The 27698-nt window shown below is 41.7% G+C and overlaps 1 protein-coding gene across 10 annotated transcripts; it reads right to left on the minus strand.

Moving 5' to 3' along the window:
• Positions 1–401: 401 nt before the first annotated feature.
• On the minus strand, positions 402–27162 carry LOC129182809 (poly(rC)-binding protein 3-like). Of its 10 annotated transcripts, none has more exons than XM_054779363.1 (13): positions 27076–27162; positions 17931–18090; positions 17814–17837; positions 17707–17739; positions 17517–17633; positions 15886–16017; positions 15680–15808; positions 12928–13071; positions 10143–10184; positions 4993–5071; positions 4530–4588; positions 4214–4383; positions 402–2486 (listed from the first exon to the last, which is right to left on the minus strand). In XM_054779363.1, the coding sequence occupies exons 2-13, from the start codon at positions 18003–18005 to the stop codon at positions 2432–2434; spliced, it is 1059 nt and encodes a 352-aa protein (XP_054635338.1). In that variant the 5' UTR covers positions 18006–18090; positions 27076–27162; the 3' UTR covers positions 402–2431. The 10 variants fall into 10 exon arrangements, with proteins under 10 accessions (XP_054635338.1, XP_054635346.1, XP_054635362.1 ...); XM_054779371.1 differs by lacking the exon at positions 27076–27162 and adding an exon at positions 26029–26539 and having other exon boundaries at positions 4993–5068; XM_054779387.1 differs by lacking the exon at positions 27076–27162 and adding an exon at positions 26029–26538 and having other exon boundaries at positions 4530–4585; positions 4993–5068.
• Positions 27163–27698: the final 536 nt, after the last annotated feature.

Raw genomic sequence — 27698 nt, forward strand, 5'->3', positions numbered from 1 at the left:
TTAGTTAAATACAAATTTGGAGGCTATTTAATTAGCTGGTTAGCTTGCTATGTACAAAAATGCGGCCGTCTATTGTGTCCCTGCAGAGATTCCGTAGTCTGTGCATAATAGTGATGTAAACAAAGAATAATAGGAGTGTAAAGGTCACTTTTTCATGTCTACAGGGCTCTAAATGATAAAAAAAAACATATTCAGGAGGTCATAAACAGGTTTTCTATGTTCTAACTACGAATGTATTCTATTTATTAATATAAAATCACTTGTCGCGGTCGGGTTTGGAACCACTGGATTGTACACAGAAAGATCATGCGGGAGGCGCTTGCAGTACTCGCCTAATCCTGAAGGTGTGGGGGCGTGCGGGAGCTGTAAGGTGCGGGTACATAACGGCTCAACAGTGGAGGTCACAGAAAGAAAAACTGAAACTTTATTAGTTTTTATACTTACCAACACTTTGAAATTAAACATATGTACGTACTCACAACTAATATAGATTTGCACAGAGCAAATAAATCAAAAAGAGTTACAAACTTCCATCATTCCCCCCCCCTTTCCCAAACTGCAACACACACAACCCAAAGCTGAAAAATCAAACCTGCTGCCAAATGTAAAATAGTATTTTTTTTTAAATATTCTGTAAGCTACACAGCTCTCCTGACTAAGCCAAAAAAAAACCCCAACAGAATAAATAATTGCACATTGCACCCTATTATTGCATTATTTGCTTCAGTCATATACACAAATGTAAATAAATACAGTTTTCAAACACATAATTGTACATGAATATCAATACCACCACAATATTCCCGCTTTGCCATCAGACCGTACGTCAAGAAAGAATTGATCCACAAGAGCGTCTTTTGTGCATATTTCCGAAAAAGAACGACAGCTTTTTTGACATTCTCTTCAACCCAAATGACAGAAAACGCAAACCGCTTTCACCGCTCGGCTCGACGATCGCATGACACTGTCGGAATTATTGCAGAATGACCGCTGGCGGTCGACGCATCCGTTGTGGCGTCAAAGGCTGCGTGCACTGTTGCCGTGTTGGACGGTGGATCATGTGACTTGGAGAGTAACATTCAACAGCTGTTTGTGTACATCGACGCGGAAATCTAGTCGATCATCCTTGCCTCCGTCTCACATCAGCACTGAATTAAAGTTTGAGTTGACTGATGGAGAAGCAAAAACGGGCAGCCGCCAAAAAAGCCTTCAAAAATGAATAATCAGAATAATAATATGAGCAATGAAGTTGCCATAAAAAGACATTCAAACTTAAAGCGTCGACTGAACAATGAAAGAAACAAACAATCGTGAAAAAGGGACCGAGTGGTCACGCCCGCCCAGGCCCCAGTGTACCCCTGAACATTCCTTGGCCCCCCCAAACTCCATTTGGCTCGCTCCAACCTCTTTTGGAGGGAAGATTCATCTCCTTTCCCTTTTTTTTTCTTCTGGAGCTAAAAGGTTTTGGACCAAACCCAAGACCAACTAATCAGAGGCAGTCCAGAGTAAAAGTGTTGAATCTTCTATTGCATGAGTGCCGCGTAGTTGACAAATTGTCATCAAAGTCCTTGTACAAAACAAATACAGTGTGATCATAAACAATCATTTCAATTTCCAGTCTATCATAGCCACTGAGATGCCTCTAATTGCATTCATGCATGTACACGCTAGTCATGGGAGGAGGCTGCAGGGGGCAGGCGGGGTGTCGAGCTGCACGTGGGCGGCCAGAAAAAAGCTGAAAACATGAGCGGAGAAAGAGCAGGAGCACAGAGCTATCGTAACATCTCAAGGTCCACCGAACAGGTTCCGCTCAAATACACGACGACACGACACTTAACACATGCAATATAAGTAAGAATGTAAATATCGGAGATCAACACGAAATGGGAGGCTCCAGGAGTGATACCATTGGCTAAAAGGGGTCATGTGATTTTTTCCGTTTTTTGTTTTTTACTAAAATCTCCCTTTTTCTAAGATAGTATTATAAAAGTTTGGCTACATCCCACCACACTCTGCCCACAGCATCACCGAGCGGTAACGAATGCAAATAACTACGTTCTACAAGATGAAGTTCAACCTTTGACTTCTTATACTCTGAAAATGTTCTATGACGCAGCACTGACAGAGAAACAGATTGAAAGAAAAGAAAAACGCAACACAAGTTTTTGCTAATAAACATTCAACATGCTTCAACAGTTCTCTAAAACAAAAAGCTAATCAACAGAGAGTTTTCTTCTTCTTTTTTGTTTTGTTTTTTTTGACTAAAATCTTAATCGAAGTGGCTCTCTGAAATCAAAGTCAGCTCTCGGCCCTCGCTGGTGTGTGGAGAGGGACCAGGGTGGCCGATGCGCAGGGTTTTCGGAGAGCCAGAGTCTGGAGGGCATCGTCAGTCGTTTAGGAAGGGCCAAGATGGAAGAGCCAGCCAGGGACCTCAGGATGTGGTCATGGAGGACGGGTCGTTCCACATGGCCGCCACATCTCGAAACCTGGGGAATAAAGATGGTGACGCTTTAAAAAAAAAAAAAAAAAAGAGACTCTGGCATCCATGAGGAAGATTGGTGAAGAACCCGGAATGAAAGCGGGGGTGTCCAAAGTGTGGCCCGTGCCTGCAGCACATTCTAAAAATAAAATACAACAAGAAAACTAAAAAAGAAAAATCGGCAGTAACTTTACAAGAATCGTCAAAATATGAAGACAATCTGGCAAGAAATTGTTGTAATTCATCCATTTTCTACGCCACTTATCCTCATTAGGGTCGTGGGGGTTGACTTCGGGCGAGAGGGGGGGTACCACCTGGACTGGTGGCCAGGGCACCTATAGACAAACAACCATGATATGCCAGATACGCCCAGCGGAGATTCGAACCCAGATCTTCCCGACCTCCTGACTGTGTGGCTTGTGTGACTGTGTGCTAACCACTCAGCCACCGTGCGGCCCTGGTTGTAATTTTACGAGAATAAAGTCGTAATATTATGAGGCATGAAGCTGAAATAGCAAAGAAACAAATGTTGTTTTTTTTGAAGGCATAATATCATGAGAAACACACAACACAATCAATAAAGTTGTAAGATTTGGAACATTAGGTTGCAGAAAAAGTTAGAGTGCTACGAGAATAAAGTCAAAGTGTTTTGGGAATAAAGTCATCATTACGAGGAAAAAATGTACAAGAAAGTTTAAATAGTTGGGAAATTAAAAACTACAACAACAGCAGAAATGGCAAAAGAGAATACATTTTACTAGAATAAACTCCTAATATTATGAGGAAAATTAATGTCCATCCATCCATTTTCTATGGCGCTTATCCTCATTAGGGTCGGGGGTATGCTGGAGCCTATCCCAGCTGACTTTGGGCAAGAGGCGGGGTACACCCTGGACTGGTCGCCAGCCAATGGCAGGGCACATACAGACTAACAACCATTCACACTCACATTCATACCTATGGACCATTTAGAATCATATATAATCTTATTCTCGTAAAATTATGACTTTTTTTCGGGTTCCAATACGACTTTTTTCTCTCATTATTTTGACTTTATTGTAAAACTACGGCAGATTTGTTCATTTCTGCTGGTTTTTTTGTTTTTTTTTACATTTTCAACTTTCTTCTTGTAATTATTTCCAGAATATTTTAACTTTTATTATTATGAATTTTTCCTCAACTTATTTTTCTAAAAAATTCAATTTTGTTTGTTTGTCATAATATTATGACTTAAAAAAAACAACAACCCTTTTTCTTTAATATTTAAATGTTATGCTGATATTTTTATGTCATTGTTCCTCATAATATTATAAATGACAACTTCTTCAAGTTAGTTAACAACTTTTTTCTCTTAATATTGTGACTTTATTCTTGTAAAATTACTGCTGATTTTTACATTTTTGCTGGTTTCTTTTTAAATATCTTTATATCTTATATCTTTTCTTTATATCTTTTGACTGTGTGACGGGCTAATAAAAAAACAGCCACGGGTCACGAATGGCCCCGAGGCCTCACTCTGGACATCCCCGGGTTAGCTAAAGGGAAGGTAAGATGTGAGAAGGGTTAGTTAGCCCTTGCATCAGGCTTGCACTCACGGATGTTGACATTGGCTTATGCTGGCACTTTTTAGAAGAGAACTCGATGAGTTGGTCCACTTAAATGTGTTGTCGACATAAACAGGAACTTCCACTGCCTTTGGAGGACAAATGAGGTTGACACAAAGCTAGCGCTGACCTTGCATTGATGAGGTACTGGGCCAGGCTGATGTTGGCGGGGGTCCCTGTGATGGTGATCTGGCGTTCCGATGACCCTTCCATGGCGTTAGCAATTTTGATCTGTGCCCCAGACATCTGACGGATCTCGTTGATTTTGGTTCCCTGGCGTCCAATTATGCAGCCTATTAGCTGGGAAGAGAATGGGGGCAGGAATTAGGATGGCCGGGGTGCGCCCACGCTGGTCATGTTCAAGTTATCTCGTGCCAAAGTCGCAGCAGCAGCATCACAAACTCCGGGGTAAAGCCTTCTAGGCCTTTGGCCGTGGATATACTCACATCATTGGGAATGGTGAGTTCATGAGTACTGGCCTGGTTACTGGCATCCAGACCTGCTGCTGACCACACAAGGAAGAAGAGAAGAAGAAGAAGACATAAAATAGATGTTGGCACTGCACTTGTGAACATTTGAGCATCGCGCCACGCCGGGCCTACGTCCTCGCATCAGAACCCCAGACTCTCTAGACAGGACGTCTTTGAGGTGGTTGCATCATTTTAAGAAAGGATGCTACGGGAAGAAACCTCAACATCAACAAGAGCAGACCACCAGCAGGCCATGTCCAAGGCAGAGCAGAAGGAGGAAGACGACGAGAAGAAGAAGAAAGAGAAGTAGAAGACGAAGAGAGGACAGCAAGAGGAAGAGAAGAGAAAAGAGAGGAGGAAGAGAATGTGTTCACCTCTGCAGGTACAAACGAGAGAAGGAGCTTTGGTAAAGAGGGTTGTCGTGTAGGTGGGTACGTACCGGGGAAGGCAGGGGTGGTCTGTCCGAGGGGAGTAAAGGGGGTTTGCTGCATAGCCAACTGGTGGAGCTTGCTCAACTGCTGAGGGGGGGAGGAGGAGGACAGCAGAGCTATGAGGTCATTATTAAAAACACACATTTGCACACTCAAACACACACACACACACACACACAGGTCTGCTCGAAAGGCTACAAGAGTCAAGAAAGGATGTGAAGAAACACAAACAGGTGAAGGACAAAGATGCTCATGAGGAACTTGGCCTGGGTTTCCCTTTTGACGTGTTTAGCACCTCTGCCATGCGTGGAAGTACGCTGGCTGTTTTGCTTTTGTTTGTAGGTTGGTTGGAACGGTAATGGTGGAGTGGCGAACGTGATGACCGACAGCCAGTGACAAGTCAGTCAGACGTGTTTTGGAATGGATGATTTGCCAGAGAAAAACAAACCCGAAGACCGGGGGAACAACACAAGTATTCACTAGGGATGCTCCGATCGATCGGCCACCGATCAGTATCGGCCGATTTCCGTGGAAAATTATGTGATCAGCATATACCGATCACAAAAACCGATCACCTGTGGCTTGTACAATTGCAGCCTGTAGAGATCTCTGTGTGCAGCGTAGTCCATCCATCCATCCATCCATTTTCTTCTGCTTATCCCGGTCCGAGTCGCGGGGGCGAAAGTCTCAGTAGGGAAGTCCAGACTTCCCAGTCTCCGGCCACCTCTTCCACTTCCACCGGGAGGACACCAAGGCATTCCCAGGCCAGCTGTGAGACATGATCCCTTCAGCGTGTCCCAGGTCTGCACAGGCTGAGAATGCCCAGAACACCTCACCAAGGAGACGTTCAGGAGGCATCCAGACTAGATGGCAGACCGAGGTGGTGGTCCGCCTTTTTAAGAAGGTGGACTGGAGGGTGTGTCCAACTATCGTGGGATCACACTTCTCAGCCTTCCTGTTAAGTCTATTCAGGGGTTCTGAAGAGGAGGATCAGCTGGATAGTTGAACCTCGGATTCAGGAGGAGCAGTGTGGTTTTTGTCTTGGTCGTGGAACTGTGGACCAGGTTTACACTACCGGCCGTGTCCTTGTGGGTGCATGGGAGGGTGCCCAACCAGTGTACATGTGTTTTGTAGACTTGGAGAAGGCATTTGGCCATGTTCCTTGAGGAATTCTGTGGGGAGTACTCCGGGAGTATGAGGTATTGCACCAGCTGATATAGGCTGTGTGTTCCCTGTATGACCAGTGTCAGAGTTTGGTTCGCATTGCCGGCAATAAGTTGGACCCGTTTCCAGTGAGGGTTCGACTCTGCCAGGGATGACCTTTTTCACTCTGTTCATTACTTTTATGAACAATTTCTTGGCGTAGCCAAGGCGTTGCAGTGATGCGGACTCTGCATCGGTCTGTTGTGGTGAAGAGAGAGCTGAGCCGAAAGGAAAGGCTCTCAATTTACCGGTCGATCTATGTGCCTACCCTCACCTATGGTCATGAGTTTTGGATAGTGAGCGAAAGGACGAGATCGTGGGTACAAGCGGCCGAAATGAGTTTTCTCCGTTGGGTGGCTGAGCTCTCCCTTCGAGATAAGGTCAGAAGCACAGTCATCCGGGAGAAACTCAGAGAAGAACTGCTGCTCCTTCGCAATGAGAGGAGACAGATGAGGTGGCTTGGGCATCTGGTCAGGATGCCTCCCGGACACCTCCCTCTGGAGGTGTTCAGGGCATGTCCGACTGGTAGAAAGGCCTTGGCCCGGGATCTCCCGGGAGGAGCTGGACTGATACCCCTTTTCCACTGTGACTGGTTCGGAGCTTTTTTTGGAGCTGGTTCTCAGAGCTTTGCTTTTCCATTGTCATGGTTCCACAATTGGTTCGAACAAAAGGGGTATGTTTTGGTTCAACTCTGGCTCCAAAAGCTTGCTGGGCCGAAGGAACGATCCGTTTACATAATGAGATGGGTGGGGTTACCTAAAAAAAGTCTGCGAATTACCTCAATTTTTATTACATTGCATTGCAACTCTAACAATGGAAAACGCTATGAAAACACGGACACCAGAGCAAACCCGCAGTCTCTTGTCCATTTGGACATTCGCAGGAGTGCCAAAGAAATTTGAAAGGGCGACAAGAACCCTGCCATACTGGAATGCATCAAGAGGCGAGATGGCTACAGCAGGGGTTTTTTTCCCCGGTCATTTGAACAAATAAATAACAAATAACAAGCAATTAAAGAAGGACTACACAGACCAAAAGAAAGACCTCGGCAAGAGTGGCAATGGTCGGAGGATAGGAATGCCTTATTTTGAGGAGCTTGACAAAGTTGTATTTGTTTAATTTAATGTTCACAGCACAGTTTTGGGTGGAAATACTTGCCTAGCTGTTAACGTTAGCATGCTAGCCTGCTATAGTCGTAATGAATGAAAGCTTCGCTACCCTCCCCTTTTCATTTGTTTCTACTAGTTTCATTGTAAACCGATAGTCATGTAGGAAGTAACATTTATTGTGCGACTGTGTCGTGGTTTAATATGTTTTTATCTTTCTGTTAGAAAACATTGGTGATGAGATGGATCATCCTCGCCTCGTTACGAGCGCCCCACAAACCCGAAGGCTGCAACGTGCAATCTTTATGTTAAAATGTTTTGCATTTTGCACCTTTTGACATTTATCCAACCTCGGATAAGAAATGTGGAAGGCAGTCAGAAGGCTAAGCAAATAACCTGAAAAATAATAGAATTCCTTGAACTACATGAGCAGCCTTTCTCAGGCGGGTGGAAGACACCGGGTTCCACCAAATGCTCTCCCACTTGGAGCCCCGCTATGTGCTACCTGGAAGTCCTGCCATCAGACAGTGTACTCTTACATCAAAAGTCTCCTTACAGAAGACATCTCATCCTGTGTAAGTTCCATGAGTAACATGTTCTCTTGAAAAAGTAAGTAAAATATGTTTATGTCTAAATTAAGGTGATTTTATGGTTTCTTCTTTCAGCTCATGTAGTACAAATAGCAGGGGTGCAGCCAGGAATTCTGAGCCCCATAAAAAAATAGGTTCAAATCACGTTGGGACCCCCCCTTTTTATTTTTTAATAATTATGTATTTTTTGGCCAGGGAATTGTCCCGTATAATACTCCGTTTTCTCCCGTATACGCTGCCTCTGGCCAACAGCACTCATCATAAATAAATAGAAAAATGTACAGTTTACCCATGTGATCGGTATCGTTATCTGTGTCAGCTGATCTCACTCATGGATTATAGGTATCGGACTTGACAGCAAAAAGCCTTAGTCGGAGCACCCCTAGTAATCACATTTTGCTTTAGTGAATTGTAAGCAGAAGTAGAACATGGGTGTCCAAAGTGCGGCCCGGGGCCACTTGCAGCCTGTGGCTGTGTCTTTATTGGCCTGTGGCACATTCTGAAGACAGAATTTAACCAGAGAAAAAAACGACAGCAAAAATGAAAAAATAAGCAGTAATTTTACAAGAATAAAGACTAAATATCAGAGAAAAAAAGTTGTAATTGACGAGAAAAAGTTGTAATTTTAAGGGAAGAATTTCGTAATATTATGAGGAAAAATAACGTCATTTTAGTTGCATAAAGATGAATTTTTAAAGAAAAAATTATTTTTTTTAAAAGTCACAATATTATGAGAAACAAACAAAACAACTAAAAACGTAATTTTTGGGAAATTAGATTGCGGAAAAAATTATACTGTGATGAGAATAAAGGCAAAATATTATGGGAATAAAGTCATACTAACGAGAAGAAAAGTGAAAGTTCAAATAGCATTATTTATTTATTTTTAAAACAACAGCAGATATGGGAAAAACTGCTGTAATTTTACGATAATAAAGTTTAAATATGAATAGAAAAAAGTTGTATTCTAACGAGAATATTTTTTGCAATTTTACGAGAATCAACTTGTTATATTATGAGGAAAAATAATGTCATTTTATCAGCATAGAGTTAAAACATTCTTAATACTACTACTACTACTACTACTACTACTACTACTACTACTACTACTAATAATAATAATATAATAAAAAATTATGAGAAACCAAAAAACTAAATGTAATTTTTGGAAAATTAGGTTGCGAAAATAGTTATAATATTATGAGAATAAAGTGAAACTGTTATGGGAATAAAGTCATAATTATGAGAAAAAAAATTTACAAGAAGTTGAAGTTGAAATAGTTCGGAAAAAAACAGCTGTAATCTTACGAGAATAAAGTCAAAATATTAATAGGAAATAGTCGTATTCTAACGAGAAAAAAAGCCGCACTTTTACAAAAATCACGTAGTAATATTATGAGGAAAAATAACATCATTTTAGTAGCATAGAGTTGAAATATTAAAGAAAAAAACAAGTTACTTTTTGATAATAATAATATGATAATAAATAATAATTGTGAGAAAACAACAAAACAAAATAAAGTTGTAATTTCTGCAAAATTAGGTTGGAGAAATGTTTAAATAATACGGGAATAAAGTCATAATATCACAAAAAAAAATTTTTGCAAAGATTATTTACGAAGAAAGTTGAAATATTTGGAAAATTAAAAATGACTATAATACTAATAATAGTCTTTTTCACCTATATGACAACGCTGAGTTTTTTCTTGAAATGTAGAGAACTTCCTAGCATATCTCCATATGTTGCTTTACAAAATATCCAAAGTGGCAAAGTTGCATCCTTTCATTTTTCACTATGTGGCCCTCGCTGGAAAAAGTTTGGACACCCCTGCCCTACATGAACCAAATCAATATGACCCAGACACAAACAGTAAGTGGTAAAAAACAATGAATGGAATGCCAAAATAGTTGTCGATGAATTGGATAATCAATGAATTGTCGTTTCACTGTTGCAGCTCCAGTGCTGGATTTTAGTGTGGACTCTGCATTGGCTTCCATCCACCAGTAAAAGAGCAGCTAAATAATTACTAAAAAGTGTTGGGGGGCTGCAGGCCAAGACCCCTGAGGTCTAACAGAAGAACAGACAGCAGGGAGGTAAGAGTCTTCAAAATCAGAAGATATAGGACATACAGTACATGTCAGAAAGAAGCCGTATTAATATTAGCATTTAATATTAATAAAAGAGGAAGGGGAGGGAGCTGATTGGTGTCATATTTGGAATGCGTGCAGTGTGGAGCGCTGGGTGTGGCGAGCACTCACATCTGGATGCGGGATGGCATACTGTCCTTGGATGGTGTACGCCTGCAAATATAAACAGCTCATTTTTATGCCATTAAGGTGCCGCATCAAATACACACAAAGACTAAACAATACATGATGATTATTAGTCATGCTCTACGCTGTCAATGTTGTCTTGTTGGTCTATTCATCAATCAGATCCAGTTGAACTAAATCCATACGGGACCACTGTGACGGGGGAGGAGGGGGATGGAGGAGCGGCCCTGACAGGAGTTATGTGACTTGGACTAATGGATGGGTGGGTGGGGGGATGTGGGGCAGCTGACTCCAGAACTGAGCTAAATTTCATGTCAGCATTCCAGACGGCAAAAAAAACATAAATATGAAGTTTAAAGCCAATAAAAGGCACAGTGTGCCTTTTTTTTTTTTTTATAACAACCTGTAATAATTCTGAAGAGGCCAGAGCTGTCAGGGCCAGCAAATCCTTCTCTGCTGGCCTAAACACTATAAGAAGCGCTGACCTACATTTACAGCTGAATTCTTGTATTTGATATTGTTTTAACAGCTTATATTATCTTTATTTCGTAGCGTATCTGCACTGCTTCCAATACAGGACGTGTATGTACAGTAGATGCTAGATTTGTTTGTCCAATCAGATGTCAGCTTCTACGTGTTGCCATGTCAGTGTGATCACAATGAGTAGTGCTGGCCCATGTCACATATACACCATTAGCAATGGGGCTGTTTCTTTAACCAATTTCTGATTCGCCTCACAGAGCCAGCTAGCAGGCCCATAATAACATCAGCATTTTTCCTGTTCTCTGATTGGTTGATCAGAGCAAAACTGTTGGACAAATAGCAATCTGGAGGGGAGGACTGAAATGTGTATATGTTTTTGTCACGTTGCTAGATAAATATTGATTCTGCTCCAGATGATGTTGTAGTTGAATGATTTGGAGTATTTATCCCCAACACCCAAGCTGCCCCTCGTTCTACAATGCCACGCCTTATTATTTAGCAGTTTAGTGTATTATTAATGATTTGTATGATTGCGATGTGATAATGGTGGGATACCACCAACACCAGACCTGAGGGATTTCCAGGTATCCCACTCATGGCTTTAAAGACGAACATCCTTTCAGGTCTGACGCCCCTGGTAGCCTTGCTAACTTCCGTTCTTTTAATCCGTAATCTGCATGTGTTTTGGATTTTTGTACGTACGGTGGTAAACTTCACTCCCCGATACCTTAAGAGCTGTGCTGGACAACGAGTTCACAGCCCGGGATGCAGGTTCCAACCCCTGTGATGCTGCAGGGCTGAACTGCGTAGTGACCTTTAACGAATCTAAACAGTACATTAAAACAACTTTGATGTAAATGAGTTTAGTAAGTGAAGTCATCTAATTGCATATGTGTGTTGCATTGTGTATCGACTACAACATTAATACATATTATATATTAAAATAATACAAATGTTTTAATTATTTTTAAATACATTTGATACATTTTAATGTAATTCATTATTACTAATTAAAACGATTAAAAATAAAATTAATTAATTATTCGTGAGGTACAGTATATTACTGTAAACCTGCACATTGCAGCAAACAGGAAACAGAAAACCAAAATAAGAGAACCTACGACGGACCATTAGGGCCAGATTGAAAAAAAAATAATCTCAGAATAAAGTAAATTTAGGAGAATAAAGTCGGAAAGTTACGAGAAAAAAAGCCATACATTTATGACAACGAAGTTGTAAATTTAGGAGAATACAGCCGTAAAGTTACGAGAACAAAGTCGTAAATTGAGGAGAAAAAAAGTCAAGCTATTCCGAGAATAAAGTCGTACATTTACGAGAATAAAGTTGTAATATTACGTGTCATCGTTTCACACGTGTCAGAGGGAAAATAGAGCATAGCTCTTTCTTCTTGCTACAGGCAAGCTTTTATTTAGAACGTGGCAGCAGCAAAACAGAGCCATTTAGCACAAACAGATTAGCATGGCTAGCCCAAGGCCAGCGATCACAGAAGTCCCCCCTTTTTATAGCTGTCTCAGGCAACGCCTGTAACATGAAGTTACAAGTTTTCTCACGTAAATTTACGACTTTGTTCTTGTAACTTTACGGCTGTATTCTCCTAAATTTACAACTTCGTTGTCATATTCTCCTAAATTTCAGATTATTTGAATACTCCGTTGTAACAGGCATTGCCTGAGACAGCTATGAAAAGGGAGGACTTATGTGACCGTTAGCCTTGGGCAAAGGTAACATTGCAAGTTTTTTTTCCCGTAGATTTGCGACTTTTTTGTCAAGTAAATTTACGATTTTATTGTCAAAATCTCACAATGTTTTCTTTTTTCAATGTGGCCCTAATACACCGTCGTAGGAACCATGTTGCATACTGTGGTATTGTGTAAGAAGCGTACGACATTAGTTTAATGGAAGTACTCAGTAATGAAGTACTGGACGATATGAGCATCTCGATAAATATATATGAATTAATATCGGTTTTAGAGCAGCTTCTTTTTTCGGCTTGCATTAATAATTTGGTGAGCTGGCCAGTGTCCCGGCAGTCTTGATGGATTTGCCTAACCCAAAATAATACACTGCGGCCACAGCCAAATCATCCCTTAATGTCTCTAGTGAGGCCATTTATCCCAGTTCCAGGCTGATGGATGGCAGTGAGGGCACAGCGGACAGTGGCGATGGTTTCATGCTCGTCAAAGGGATGGGCGGGGGAGTGAGGGGCGGGGAGCGTGTGTAGTGCTGTGGAGTGGGTTGGGTGAATAAAACCTGGTGCGACACTAACAGGCAGTGGCTGGTGCTGCAGTAAGAGGCTGAGGTTGGCTGTGGACGCCCCCAGTGGGTCTGCTCTTACCTGGCCACCTGAAAAAATGACAGGGGTGGAGGCAGGCTTGGGGCGGTAGGGGATTGTGGCACCTTTCGGTGGGGACTGAGGAGAGCCAGGGTGGGAAAAGGAGTGAGATGTGGAGAAAGTGTTAGAAAAAAGGAAGAAAAAGAGCACATAAAGTGAGACTGAGAGGGACAGTGCCTGAGGGGGGAAACCTGTGACACCGAAAGTGCTCCTCACTGTGGTCATGCTGACGTAAACGTCCGCTTTTGTGCTTGAGTGCGTCTACCTGGAACATCACCTTCAACTGGATAATGATGACGCCACATGCTAAAAAAAAACCCCAAACCTGAGCGCTCTAGAGACTTACAGCCACGTCTCAACTGTTCCGGCGTCCCAGGCGGGTGCTATCATGGCGGCCCAGTGGACAACTGGCAGTGCAGACAGCCCAAATTAACCACACCTGAAATACGTTTGCTCGTTCAGGTTTAAAGGAAAACAGCACTTTTTTTGGAATGTTTCATCCATCATCATCCACAGTCCTTATGTGAGACATGAGCACACGTCTTTCTCTTTTCTGTGCGTTCTAGATATAGAAAAACTGCTAGCACGACGCAGCTATATGCAGGTATTGGGATTCACCTAAAAACACCTCTAAAAACTCTCCAACAAGGTTTTATGGTTTTATATACATGATGTGAGCATGCAGCAACAAGCGCATTCACAATAACATGTAATACTTGCAGTATTTTGGTCATTTTAAGCAAAACTTCCTTCCTGAGTGCATTGATTTCACAGAGCCCAGAGCCGCTGCCGACAACTACTTTTTATTTTTAACCCCCGCCCCCAGGCAGATGGTAATGTTGCTGTGTGCTAGACAGATCCAGCTATAGTGAAACGCTGAGCCAGTGGTGTCCAAAGTGTGGCCCGGGGGCCATTTGTGGTCGGGGGCTGATTTTTTTTTACTGGCCCACAGCACACTCTAAAAATATTGCTTAAAAAAAAAAGCGACACCAAAAAATGGAAAAATCAGCAGTATTTTACAAGAATAAAGTCAAAATAGAATGTGAAAAAAGCTGTAATCCAGCAAGAAAAAGTCGTAATTTTACAAAAAGAACATAATATTATGAGGAAAAGTAACATCATTTTAAATGCATAAAGCTGAAATATGAAAGAAAAACTTTTTTTAATGTCGAAATATTATGAAAAACTGATAAAACAACAAATAAATTAGATTAGATTGAAAAAGATTGCGGAAAAAGTTTAAATATTATGGCAACAAAGTCATTTTTACAAGAAGAAGATCTACAAAAAGAAAGTTGACCTAGTTAACCAGCAGCAGCAGCAGAAAGTTGCATCCTAGCGAGACAAAAGTATCCATTTTCGAGAAAAAACTCGTAATGTAATATTTTAGTAGCATAGAGCTGAAATAATCAAGAAAAGAATATGTTATTTATATAAAAGTTGTAATATTATGAGAAACAAACAAAAAAAAAAGAGTTGTAATTTTGGGAAAATTAGGTTGGCGGGAGAAGTCACAATATTATGGGAATAAAGTCAAAATATTATGAGAATGAAGTCATAATATTATGAAAAGAAAATGTATGAACATTATTTAAGAAGAAAGTTGAAATATTTGGAAGCTTTAAAAAAAAACACAGTAAAGTGTAATATATCTTGTAATATACATAACGTCTTAGCATATAAAAATATCAAAGTGGCCCTAGCGTCCTTTCACTATGTGGCCCTCGCTGGACAACCCTGCACTAAGTCGATCTCATCGCGTTAGCATGTAGCACTGGTGCTAAAAGTCTCATTGACAAAATAAGAGCATAGTAAAAAAAAATGAACCACCATCTTCCCAGTGATGTCGTCAAGTCTAAGTTGAGAGCCAGTATCCACTGCTCCAGTCTGTCCACATGTTTGGTTGGCAGCGTGTGGAATCTCGAAGTTGACCAACTTTTCAGTTTATTGCCACAACCTTCTACTACGCACGTGCGAGGCATGGTTTACAATGTAGCATTAACTTTTCCAAACGCACAGGCGATGCAGCAGCTCCGCTGGCTCACGTTACCTCTCAGTAGGGGCCTGAGGCGCTTTGAGCGAGGCGCTGTGTCACTACGCCAGTGAAGTAGTTCTTTGGTGTTAGCTCCTACAATAACAATGTCGCTGTAGCTTAGTTAATATGCAGGTCACGTTAAGTAAAGGGAACATTATTGGTGTTTTTTGGAGTTTTTTTAGAGGACTTTCTCTATGCTGCTGTTGTTGGCGGAAGGAGTGTTTATTGCTCTGGACTCTGTGAAATCAATGAGCCCAGTAATGCTTGAAATGATAATAAAAATAGGTCAAAATAGTGTAGATATTAAATGTTCTCATGAATGTACCTGTTACTACATGCCATGTGCATAAAACCATAAAACGTTGTTGGAGAGTTTTTAGAGGTGTTTTAAGGTGAATCCCATCACGTGCATTGTTAGTTGCCTCATGCTAGCTGTTTTTCTCTCTTTAGAATGCACAGAAGATTGTGGACGATGGGCAAAATTCCCTAAAAAAGTGCAGCTGTCCTCCAACATTGAGTATCTGCCATGCGCATTCATCAGCGATCAATATCAAACCCCCATTTATGCATGTGACCACCTGTCAATCAAATCCAAAACAGCATGAGCTAGAATTTGAATTCCTCCACGTGAAGACACAGAGGCGACCCTACCTCCAGCATCACCACACATATCTGTTTGACACACTGGATGATGGCCTCAGGTGCCCCGGAGATGGTCACGGCCCTCTCGGTGGAGTTGGGGAGCATGTCGCCTGCCACCTGGACCTGAGCGCCTGTAGACTGGGAGCAGGAAGGTGTTTGTGATCACTCACTGCCCAGGTTGGCTTGTATTTTGGCTGAAGGAGGACTTCCGCTACCTCTCTCATCTCTTTGATTTTGGAGCCCCCCTTGCCAATGAGCGAGCCGCACTGGCTGGCCGGGACCACCAGCCTCAGCGTGACGGGGGGTTTACTGGTGGCAGGACTGTTGCTCATAGAGTTGATGATATCCTGGAATGACAGTTTGGGCTGCTGTTTGTTGCTGTTTCCAAATGGATACGGTCACATGACCAAACCCAGCACAGCGGCGACATCCTCGGACTCATGTCAACATAAGCGGTTGTTGGCATAATGGCATAAATTAAGATATCAGATCATATCTGTATTGTTTTTTCTGCCGGTAATGATATCGACGCGGGAGTGATGATGGAATTACAGTCGTCCCTCGATGAAAGCGGTTAACTGGTTCCAGACACGACCTCGGTAAATGCATTTCCGTGATGTAGGATTCAGTGTTAATAAATGAAATATTTTCATAGTTACAGCATAGAAAACCTGTTTATGACTTTCTAAATGCGGGTTTTGACATTATTAGAGCTCTGGAGACATGATATAACACCCCTATAGTGACCTTTGCACTCCTATTAATCATTGTTTACACCGCGGTACACAACTCTTACTCTGCAGGTACTCAAGAAGGCTGCTAGCTAGCAAGTTTGTGAGCAAGCAAGCTAACAAGCTAACCAGTTCACCTCAAATGTACTTCTTGTAACCTTAAAGTGTTTCAAACAGAGTGAGGAAGGACAAACAAGCCAAAAACTTACCACTTCCACATGAAATGAGAGGAGAACCTTTTTTTCACTCGACCTCAGCCATGGTGTGTCTGCATCAGCCATAGCATGTCGGCAGCCAGTCTAATGCAGTGTGATGGTGATGTAATCTAATGGCATGTCTCATCAATGTAACATTACTGCCGCCTAGTGGCCACAATACTACATATCACTTGTGTTTCAATATGTTTTGACTAATAATAGACCGTAGTCTACCTTTGAATGAATGAATGAATTTCTGAAAAACCGTGATATAGCGAGGGAGCGATAATCGAGCCGCGATATTGTGAGGGACGAGTGTATTTCTAAGATTCACCTTCAGATTGTAAATACAGTAATCCTCGCCACCTTGCGGTTCCAATTTCACGGCTTCACACTATCACGGTTTTTAAAAAATATATTTGTTCATAAATCATCGTTGTTTTGTGGTACAGCCCGAGTATTAGACTAAAATGTGTGGTTTTTTTTTACCTAAATCAAGCATTTCAAGCATAAAAATGGCTAAATAAACCAATACACAAATAAAAGGCATTCAGAAAACGCATTCAAAGATGTTGTGATGATATGTAGTATTCTACACTGGTCACTAGGTGTCAGTAATGTTACACTGATGAAAGCAGAACAGGAAATAAAAAAAACACTCTCCCAACGGACACCACTGCAGTAGAACAAGCATAATTTGTTCCTTACCCGACATTAGCTTGAAGGGAGATATCGGTTGATACCGCTATCGGTCATGAAGCTAATATCGCGCATCTCTAATTTTGACATAAGCACAAATCTGCTTTCGCAAAAACACGCAAGCGATGACGATGGTCAAGTTCGGCTGTCGACTTAAAGGGTTACTCCGTATTGATGTTTGGTGCATGATGCGGTCATGTGACCCTGAGGGCATTTTACCTCCTCAAACTTGTAGGCGATCATGGCAAAGGCCTTGAAGATGGCGTCCGTTGGCCCCGTGATGGTGACTATCCGCTCGGGGCAGTTGCCCTCTGAGATGTTGATGCGAGCGCCACTCTGCACAGGAGCACAGTTTCGTCTACGAGCAAGAAACTATAAAAGAGCGCTGGCACAAGCGGCTCTTACTTACGTCTTCACGCATTTTCTTTACCGTCTCGCCTTTCTGAAAGCGATAATGTCTGCATGTATCATTTGTCAACATGTCCATATGTTGCGTGTTTGAGCGAGTGACAATACCTTTCCTATGATGCTTCCGACCTCCTGCAGACACACAACAACAACAGCAACAACAAAAAGACGTTAACTTGTGGGTGGTGACCTGACACGCCATGCAAAGAACTCTCAGAGGCGCACCTTGCCGTGCATCAGCAGCCTGATGGTCAGGGTCACATTCAGTCCACCTTCTGATTGGACCTTGATGGGCTCCATGTCGGATGCGAGAGGAAGGGGCGTGGTCACGTCAAGAGAGGAGTCGGAGGGCCAGTGGGAGTGTGATGGTGCAGAGGGAGGTCACCTGCGAGACAACAGCGAATGCCAAAAATCTGCGAGTAATTGATCAGCCCGTAAAAATGTTTATTTTTAACACGCCGTCCTCCCCCTTCGGACCCCCCTGCTACCGCTCCCCTCCAATTTTTGGATGAACATTTGCAATAAAAAGCGACGGCTTTAATTATTCGACTCAACTCCAGAACCCTCCACTTCTCTCTTCGATTGCCACTGTTCACTCGCAACACAATCCAGGTTTAAGCCATAAAAATGCCTCACTTACTTTCCATTGAACACTTTCAAAGTATTTCATGCACAGCTGCTCACCACGAATGAATGAGGAGGTAAACACAATAAAGAAATGAATAATAACAACAATAATAAGACAAATAAATCAGTACAATTAATAATAATAATAATAACAAATGTAATTTAAAAAATCTAACATTTTTGGGACCATAAATCTGTTAATTTTTCGGTGTAGCAGGAGAAATTAACCCTGACCAAAACTCATCTCCAGGTATAATGTAGTCTTTTATATACTGAATTGCGAATGTGCGGGGATCCATTATTATATTTGACAAATAATTATAATTATTATAGAAATTCGATATACATAAATTATATAACAATGATTATATTGTAAATCATTATAAATAATGATTGTTAACAAATATTTCACTCTGTGTGTTGTGATTCTAAGAGTTTCAGTTTTTGAATTTAACTACTGAAGTAAATAAACTTTTCAAAGATATTATAATGTATTGAGATGCACTGGTGTATCCAAAAATACATATATGTATTTTATTCTTCTTCTTATTATTATTTATATTTATACATTTATTTTATATTGACATATGTATTTGTTTTATGCTGTTGTATATTTGTATGTACTGTATTGTTAAATTCTTCTTAAATAGGTTTGTTAAGATGAAAAAAAATGTTTATCCTGGGTATAATCATGACATTTATTTATTTTTTAAATGTATGATATAATTAAATATATGTGTTTATTTATATTTTGTTATAGTTATTTTGTGATATTGACTTTAATTTGCTCAATTATATGTAATGAAAGGAAGTAATTGTATTGTTTTTTGATAATGTTATATTGTCTTATACTGTTGTATATTTGTAAATATTGTAAAATTCTTCATAAATAAGTTCATTAAAATGGAAAAAAGTGCTTATTCTGGTTCTAATCATGATATTTATTTTTTGAATTTATTCATGTACGTATTAATTTATTATATAATCAAACATATGTATCTATTTATAGTTATTATCTTTATTTATGTATTTATTTTTCATTATTTTGTTATTTTGCACGATTGACTTTAAAGGAAAACTGCACTTGGCCATCAGCCACAATCCTTATGTGAGACATGAACACGTCTTTCTCTTCTCTGGGATGGAATGATTGTGTTATGTTGTTGATATTATTACATTGTCTCAAACTCTTGCTCATATATATGTTCGTTAAAATTATATAAAAAAAAATAATCATGAACAACAAATTAACGGCAAATTCATCAAATTTTGCGACATTTCACACAAAAATCATCGTTTCAGTATTAGTAACGGCAATACTGGTATTGTATTTACTTGGTATTGGATCGATACCACCCCCGCAATGCAATACCATGCACTACGCACAATTTTACAGCAGCCATCTGTTTCCTCCAAGTCATGTAATGACTTGTATTGACACAAGAGGGCGCTCCGGACCGTTCGACCCATGCAGCCAGTCAGAATGGCTCGTGTTCCATCTGCAGTCATGTTTATGTTGTTTATCTGACGCATAACATAAATGACATCCTATAAATAGAATTTTCTTTTCTTATAAAGGATTTTTTTGCGTACGTGGAACCCCAGTTGCATGAATCATATAGTCCATCATTTCAGTTGAGTGCAGGGGGCGGGGGGGGCATGGTGGTGCTTTTGTTTTAAAGCACGTTCTTCACCCAAACATGATGCATCATACATTACTGATGGAAAATCTCCCCGAGCGGCCGACCTTGACGACGTCTTTATCTGCCAATCAGAGGAGGATGAAAACACACATTCTCTGTTTTCATCTCACCTGTCACGCCCGCATTTTGCAGCTGCATCTGTCTCACTGCCAGCTGCTAATTAGCAGCCATGCAATTATAGCGCCGTCCTGGCAGGGCTTTTGCATGTTCCCTCATTAGGAGAACAGCGGAGACAGCTGTGTGAACCAGGATGCTCACTTGTGGCGCCGACGCAAGGCTTGATGTCGAACGACTCAGCACGGCGGCCAAATTGGAGGATGAGAGCGACGTATGACTCTTTGGTAATTGAAGTTGCAAGTGCATTCAGAAACCCTACCTCTATACCACTATAAGCTACGCTGCATGCATGCACGGCCCCTGTGGAGGCCAGGGGAGATCCGAGAGACAGGGATTCTGTCGCCAGCTGTCTCTCCAATCTCCCAGAGGAGAGCAGATTACATAAAAAACCTTAATCTGGGTTTAAGACTCCATCCAGTGGTGCAGCTCCTCTCCGGGGTGGGGAGAGGCAGAGAACATTTCCGTGCTGCAAAACAACTCGGTGTTAAAGTTGCACCCCGGTTTAAGGAGAAGTCCAACTCCAGTTTCCAGGAAGTTATTGGTCGCACAAAATCAGAAATAAAAGCGCCTTTTGACGTGTGATTAAAAGATTGAAAGCTGTAGATTGAGGTCAAGCACAAAGGAGGTGGGCTTGAACAAGGTCAGAGTTAAGAGTGGCTCTGGTGCTGTTTTGAGCATACACATCATGGAATTAGGTCAAGGCCTTGTGAATCATTTGGCCCATCGGGCTAAAACCTTGCAGCGAATGCTGTTTTTTTTATTTTTTAGGTCAGATTTTATTGCATTCTTTTTGAAAACACACAATTCTTAATAGAGAGGTACCTCGGGTTTTGCTTTTGTTATTCATTCCTTCCAAAAGGTCCAATGAAAACCCAATTTTTCCCACAGGAAATCATCTAAATCCAATTCATTTGTTCCAAAAACCCCAAAATATTAGGTTTTATAGAGAATTATTGTAGTTTTACATAGAATCCATAGAAAATGGATGGACGGATGGATGGACAGATACAGAAAACAATGCATAATAATTGGAAATGAGGAATGAAGTGGGTTAATGAACATTTAACACAGCAGCGTCTAAACGTTTTCCAGCGAGGGCCACATTGTGAAAAATGAAAGGGTACAGGGGCCTCTTTCATATTTTGTAAAGCAACACAAGCAGATATGATAAGAAAATATATATATTTCAAGAAAAAGCTGCATCTCAGCTTGAAAAAGCCTTTTATTAGTCTCAATTTCAGGCTTTGCTCTTTTTTCCCCACTTCTGCTGTTGTTTTTTTTTTTATTCTGTGTTGTGAATCATCTTTGTAAATTTTCTTTTTTTATTATATTAAAAATGGTGTTGTGACTTTATTCACATAATGTTATGACTTTGTTCTCGTATTGTTATGACTTTTTCCCTCCAACATAATTTTCCAAAAAATGACAACTTTATTGTTTGTTTCTCATAATATTTGTTTTTTTTTTTAAATAACACATTTTTAAAAGAATATTTTAACTCCATCCTGCTGAAATGACATTTTTTTCCCTCATAATATTTCAACGTCATTCCCGTAAAATTGTTAGAATAGTACTTTTTCCGTAATATTTTGACTTTATTCTTATAAAATCACAGCTGTTTTTCCATTTCTGTTGTTGTATAATAAAATAACGCCTTTTTTCTTCAAAATTTCAACTTTATGCTACTAAAATGACGTTATTTATCCACATAATATTACAATGTCCTTCCTGTAATTGTCCTAATATTTTATAATTTCTTGTCCTTGTTATTTTCTTGCCGCTGGCCGATAAAAAAACACACAAATGCCCCCCCCGGCCGCACTTTGGACACCCCTGATTTACCGTCACTTGTACCACACATGTTGGCGAAGACGGTGATGAGCGTAGAGGGAAGGGGGGCAAAGGATGACATCTTTGCAATTTCTTTCTTGAATTTATTAGTGTTTGTCATCTTCTTTGTCATACTTGCAACTGTTTTGGCACCATGGGCGGTAATTTAGCGGTCGCATGTAATAAACATTCACCTCCGCCACCTTGGTGTCCCCACCAAATGAGAGTGAATGCGAGCAGCGCTAGCCAATGAGCGAAAAGCCCTGGGCTTTCAATTAATTGAGCAGCGTAGCTCTTAAGACGTCAGAGAGTGAGGTTTTATCCAACATACTGTCTTCCAGCCACATCGGTTACACAATATTTGACAATAATCGAGACATTGTGCGAAACTCGAGGCGAAGGTTTGACTTCGCGCTTTGAATTTTGCGGCTTCACTCTGTCACGGTGTTTCAAAAATATATTAATTGATATATCATCGCTTTTGCCTGGTTGAATACCGCCTATTATTAGTCAAAATATGCACATATTTTGCTGAAATTAAGCATTTTCAACCCTAAAATGGCTAAACGAAGTAAAATATAAATATAAGGCATTCAGAAGACGCATTCAAAGATGTTGTGACGATATGTAATATTCTACACTGGTCACAAGGTGTCAGTAATGTTGCTGTAATGTTCAATGAGACACACAAGCACCAGGCTTGATCAACAAAACAACAGGCTTTCACTGCAACTTTAAATGATGTCACAACAGGCACGATAATCCATAATTGAAATGGGCTACTGTTTCGGCCGTAACCCACACCAAGCTAAAATGTCACTTCCTGTCCGCCCCCCAGCTGGAACACATTTACAGTAACACACACGAGCATGAGTCTTATTTATGTCTTATTTATTCTTATTATGTCAACTAAATTAGGTAATAGGAGTGTAAATGTGACTAAATGGGTGTTATTTCACGTCTAGAGGGCTCTAATCATGTTAAAAAGCATATTTAGAAGGCCGTTTTCCATGCTGTGACAATGAAAATATTCCATTCATAAATAAGGAATCCCACTTAGCGAAAATTCACTTATCACGGCCAATTAACGGCCATAAAGGAGGAATTTTCTTGTGAAAGTTAACGTCCCTCAGTTGTTGAGTTTGTGATTGCTCTTGGGTCCTTTCAGTGCAACACGTGGAACAGATAAGATAAGATATGATTTGTTGTCTGCGATGGGCTGGCGACCAGTCCGGGGTGTACCCCGCCTCCCGCCCAAATTCAGCTGGGATAGGCTCCAGCATACCCCCGCAACCCTAATGAGGATTAAGCGGTTGAATGAATGAATGGTTTATTGTTTTACGCACAAGAAGGAAATTCTTCCTTTACTTTCCACAATGAATGGCAATAACACATGCCAACATAAGAAACAATAATATACAAAAAACATTCATATCAAATATTTAGCAGTCATATATATATATATATATATATATATATATATATATATATATATATATATACATATATATATATATATATATACAGTATATATATATATATATATATCTACACAGCATATACTATATATAATATAAAAATATCAAAAATATTTTAAACAATTTTAAAAGCCTCCCCAAGTCTGACAGTCAGGACAGGAATGGGGGTGAGGGGACGCAACGAGGGGACGGCAGAGAATTTTTCATGACATCTGATGGGGAAAGTGGGTCATGCTCGGTGTTGCAGCACTGCTAGCCTCCTCCTCTATGGCGGCTATTGAATTAATCACGCTTTACGCTCGGCTGGGCAACGCAATGCACAAAATGCCCCCGCACCCCCACCCCGTTCCCACCTCCTCGCTTTCTTACCAAATTTCCCTGCGTCTGATTGCTACAGAAAAGACTTGAGCGTTGCTCTTGAAGAAAGAGGCCTTGTCTCTTTTATGCTCTTGTAACAATGCGGAGATGTGCTGCGTTTTATGAGGAGCTGCTGATGTGGAAATGACGCTAAAACACTCCTGGCTAGAAAGGACACACACCAGAGCAGCCAACACCGCCTCCCTTCGTCAAGTAGGGATGTCGATAATGGCATAAAAACGAGATCGGTTCATATCGGTATCGGTTTTCTGCCAATAATGATATCGGGGCGTGCTGCTAAATGAGCCAGGTTTCTAATTTCACACTTTCACACTCATATGAATGTTTGTGCAACATAGAAATGTGCAGCTTTCGAAATTGTATCGGTCTGATTTAATTGGATTCTTATTTGTGAATTTACTAAGACTAAACTGTCTTAGAAACTTGTATTGCACATTGCAGTTATTTGTGTTATTTTGCACAAACAGGGTTTACAGTTTAAAAAAATCATAAAGTGTTCATTACATTATTTTGAGGGAAGAGCTGCTGCCTGTATCAGTATGGGTAATGTGCTAGACAATAACGTTGTATCGGATATCAGTAAGCGGGTATGGCTGCAGGACCCACCATGACAAAGTTGCGGAAAGTGTTCAACTCAAATGTATTATACAATACTTAAAGGAACGCACACCTGGGCAGCACAGCAACCGAATAACACAGACACGAACTCGAGGTGCACTCACCGACATTGGGTCATGAGTACATTATTATTATTATTATTTTTTGCCCAGGCAAAGACCCACGACCCACTTTTGGGTCACGGCCCACCAGTTGAGAATCCCTGGTGTTGATGATAAGCTCATTTCAAGGAAATAAACTATGCTGCCAAACAGTCGTCAGCAAATCCCAGCCAGTCGAAGGGAAACCAGCATCCCAACCAAAGCACCTGTCATCCACACATTAGCAGAGCGCCGCCGCCATGTTGGTGGAACAACAGCTAACAGTTCACATGTACCTTATCCAACACAGATACGTCTGCATATGAAGATGAGGCATGTCGTCATTTGACCTGGGGCAAAGGCTGAGTCTGGCCAATATGCTGCCTCGCAACCGGGGGGGGCGCTCCGGATGTTTGTGCTCCAATTACGGGTGAACAAAGGGGAAATTAGCGTGCAAATAGGGCAGCAGGGCAAGGGGAGCCCTCTGGCTGATCTCAGTGATGTGAGTTTTTGCTCCACGGCAACTTTTGACCTGATGAAATTCAGGTTTGGAATGGAACTGTTCTTCACTGGTATATGAGCAGCTCTCTTTTGTTGTGCATGGTGAGGTGGAACGGGAGGGGGGCGTGGACCTATATGACAGTGCTTTCAAAAGCTGTCAGTCCAAATCAGCAGCCCGGCATCCCGATACCTCAGCCCCGATCACGATCAAAAGCTTTCTCAAAGCCCGGTCAGAGCGCAGCCAACTTAGCACCAAAAAGTACCTCCGAGTGTGTTTGCCTGCTATGGTGGCTGTGGGCGGGGTTCCAGCAGCTGCGGCGCACTGTCAGAGGCTTAACGATACAGACGCACCATGTTGTACCGTGTGAAAGTCAAGTCGGCCATTTTAGATGTGCCGTAATTTGCGACAAGTGAAATTACAGCCCAAGACCGTTCGTTGACTTGTAGGGTGCAGTCGAGCGGTGCTCCATTGGGAAGACGTGTGCAAGCTTCCCCAGAAAGGGGTGATTTTTTTCCCAACAACAACAAAGCAAGCGCTCGCTGGGTCACGCAGTCTTTGGGCAGCGACGACGTAATCTTTAGCAAACATGGCAGCGCCAACATCAGTGTGACGATAATTGCAATAACGACCACGTATCGGTTTCACGTCGCAGTCAAGGTCAGTCCAGCAGCTCTGCGAGTCTCGAACAATCAATGCGATCATGCTTGAACAAAACGACCAACCCAATCAAGTGACCAATACAATGGAGCTAAATATTTCCACGCACGGCGGTAACAAAAGCGTCAACCAGATATTTTACGGATGATGAGTCATTAAGAGTGACGTCTCGTCAAAAACGTCGTAGTTGCTGTGGGGAGTTGAGCACTGACGGTGTTTTGTACTTTGTTACAAGATTGTAGAATATTTGTCATGAATATCTGAAATAATTCCAGTGAAACGGGAGTACCCAATGAAAACACCAAATACAAATCAGGAAAAAACAGTTTTTACCTTTCTGTAGCGCAGGATGATGTCAACGACCACCGTTGGTGTTGCAAGAATAAAAATCGTAAAAAGGAAAATGATTCCCCCCCCCTCCACCCTCTTCCTTTTTGCTCTGCCCAGGATGACACGCCATCCGATTGGTCCGTGCCGAAGGGGTCACGTGAGCGACCGCAGGAACATGTGACTGGTCCCGAAATGATACGGCATGACGCTCGCGATCCATCAACGAGTAAGTTTAGTTGTTTAGTGTTTGGTGTCGAGTGTAAATAGGCCGTATGACGAGACGTAATCTGGGCGACCATCGAGGTCCCTCTCACCCCCTTCTGTTATGCTGCAACAAAAGGAGGGCATGCCCGCTGAGGCATGTGGGCATCGTGGGGACACACTGTATCTAAGAATGAGGTGCTCTGAACCCAAACTGTGTCCCACGGGAGGCTCAAGAAGCCCCAAAGTCCACAGTGTCAGCACTAGAGTGAACCCTGTGCTCAGGATAGAACTTTTAACCCAACAACTCACAAGCTGAAGTAAACACCCACTCTACCGCCATGGCATGCAGATCCTCTACAGCTCCTCTGGTTTTTAATCCGCTCAGATGTGTGTGTGTGTGTGTGTGTGTGTGTGTGTGTGTGTGTGTGTGTGTGCAGAATTATAGGGCTTGGGAGGCATCCCATCCAGATTTTCCAATCTAGTACAAATCAAGCCGTCATGTCAGATGGACAGTTGCACAGAGCTTAATCTGACATTATTAGGCTTGGACAGGGCTGCTAGTGGAAAGCAAATGCTGCTGGATTAGGGGCAACGCAGACAATGAAGAACATGTTTTACCTCACGGACAACTGTTTTCCATGAGTACAGACGCTGTCTCATCCCAACAGATTCTTTGTTTCATACCTACACCGCACAAATATGCACCAACTCAACTGTAAAATGGCCCATGGGATAAACTACAAATAGAGCATTAAATTAGCTCTGCATTGAAGGCGGGGGAGTCTGATGGGTTGGCTCACCTCCACACTGGCTGAGGCCTTTGAGCAAAGTAAACTGAAGTCTTACCGGTGCAGGGAAGCTCCTTCGGAGGACAGGTTCAGCTTGAGACTTTAGGACCAATATGGCAGACTAATGGCACACAAGGCCTATAACTTTGATTGACCCCACCCCGCACATCCTGCCCGCCCATGGCCTCCAGCAAGGTGATGGGCAGCCCCCATTACCACCCCACCCCTACCAGAACTTGTCCTCATAGCCAGCCACATCTCCTATCAGGATGCCCGGGCCTTAATGGAGGCAGAAGGGCGTGAAGGAGAGGGTGAGGGAGATGGCAGTCACAGTCAATCCCACCGATTGTGGCCCAGCACAAGAGAGAAGCAACCCAAACAGGCAGAGATGACCCGGTGGTAAAATTCAATCGCTATGCTGAAATTGGAAAGGTGTGGGAAAGTGATGGAATCGCGTGTGTCAAGGTGTGATGAAAATGGAAGGTCATATTGGCTCCGTGCCTTCTCTGCCACACTTTGTTCCGCAATATTGATTTCCCTTGAGCAGCTAATACGAGCATGTAACTATTGACAGTCGGAGACATGGACGGAAGCCAGACAGTGGGGATACAAATACACAATCATCACCAATGCTAATACGCTATTCCTGACTCAGATAGGAAATAAACTTATAACTGCTGT

The sequence above is a fragment of the Dunckerocampus dactyliophorus genome, chromosome 1 (assembly GCF_027744805.1).
Source record: "Dunckerocampus dactyliophorus isolate RoL2022-P2 chromosome 1, RoL_Ddac_1.1, whole genome shotgun sequence".
Classification (NCBI taxonomy): Eukaryota; Metazoa; Chordata; class Actinopteri; order Syngnathiformes; family Syngnathidae; genus Dunckerocampus; species Dunckerocampus dactyliophorus.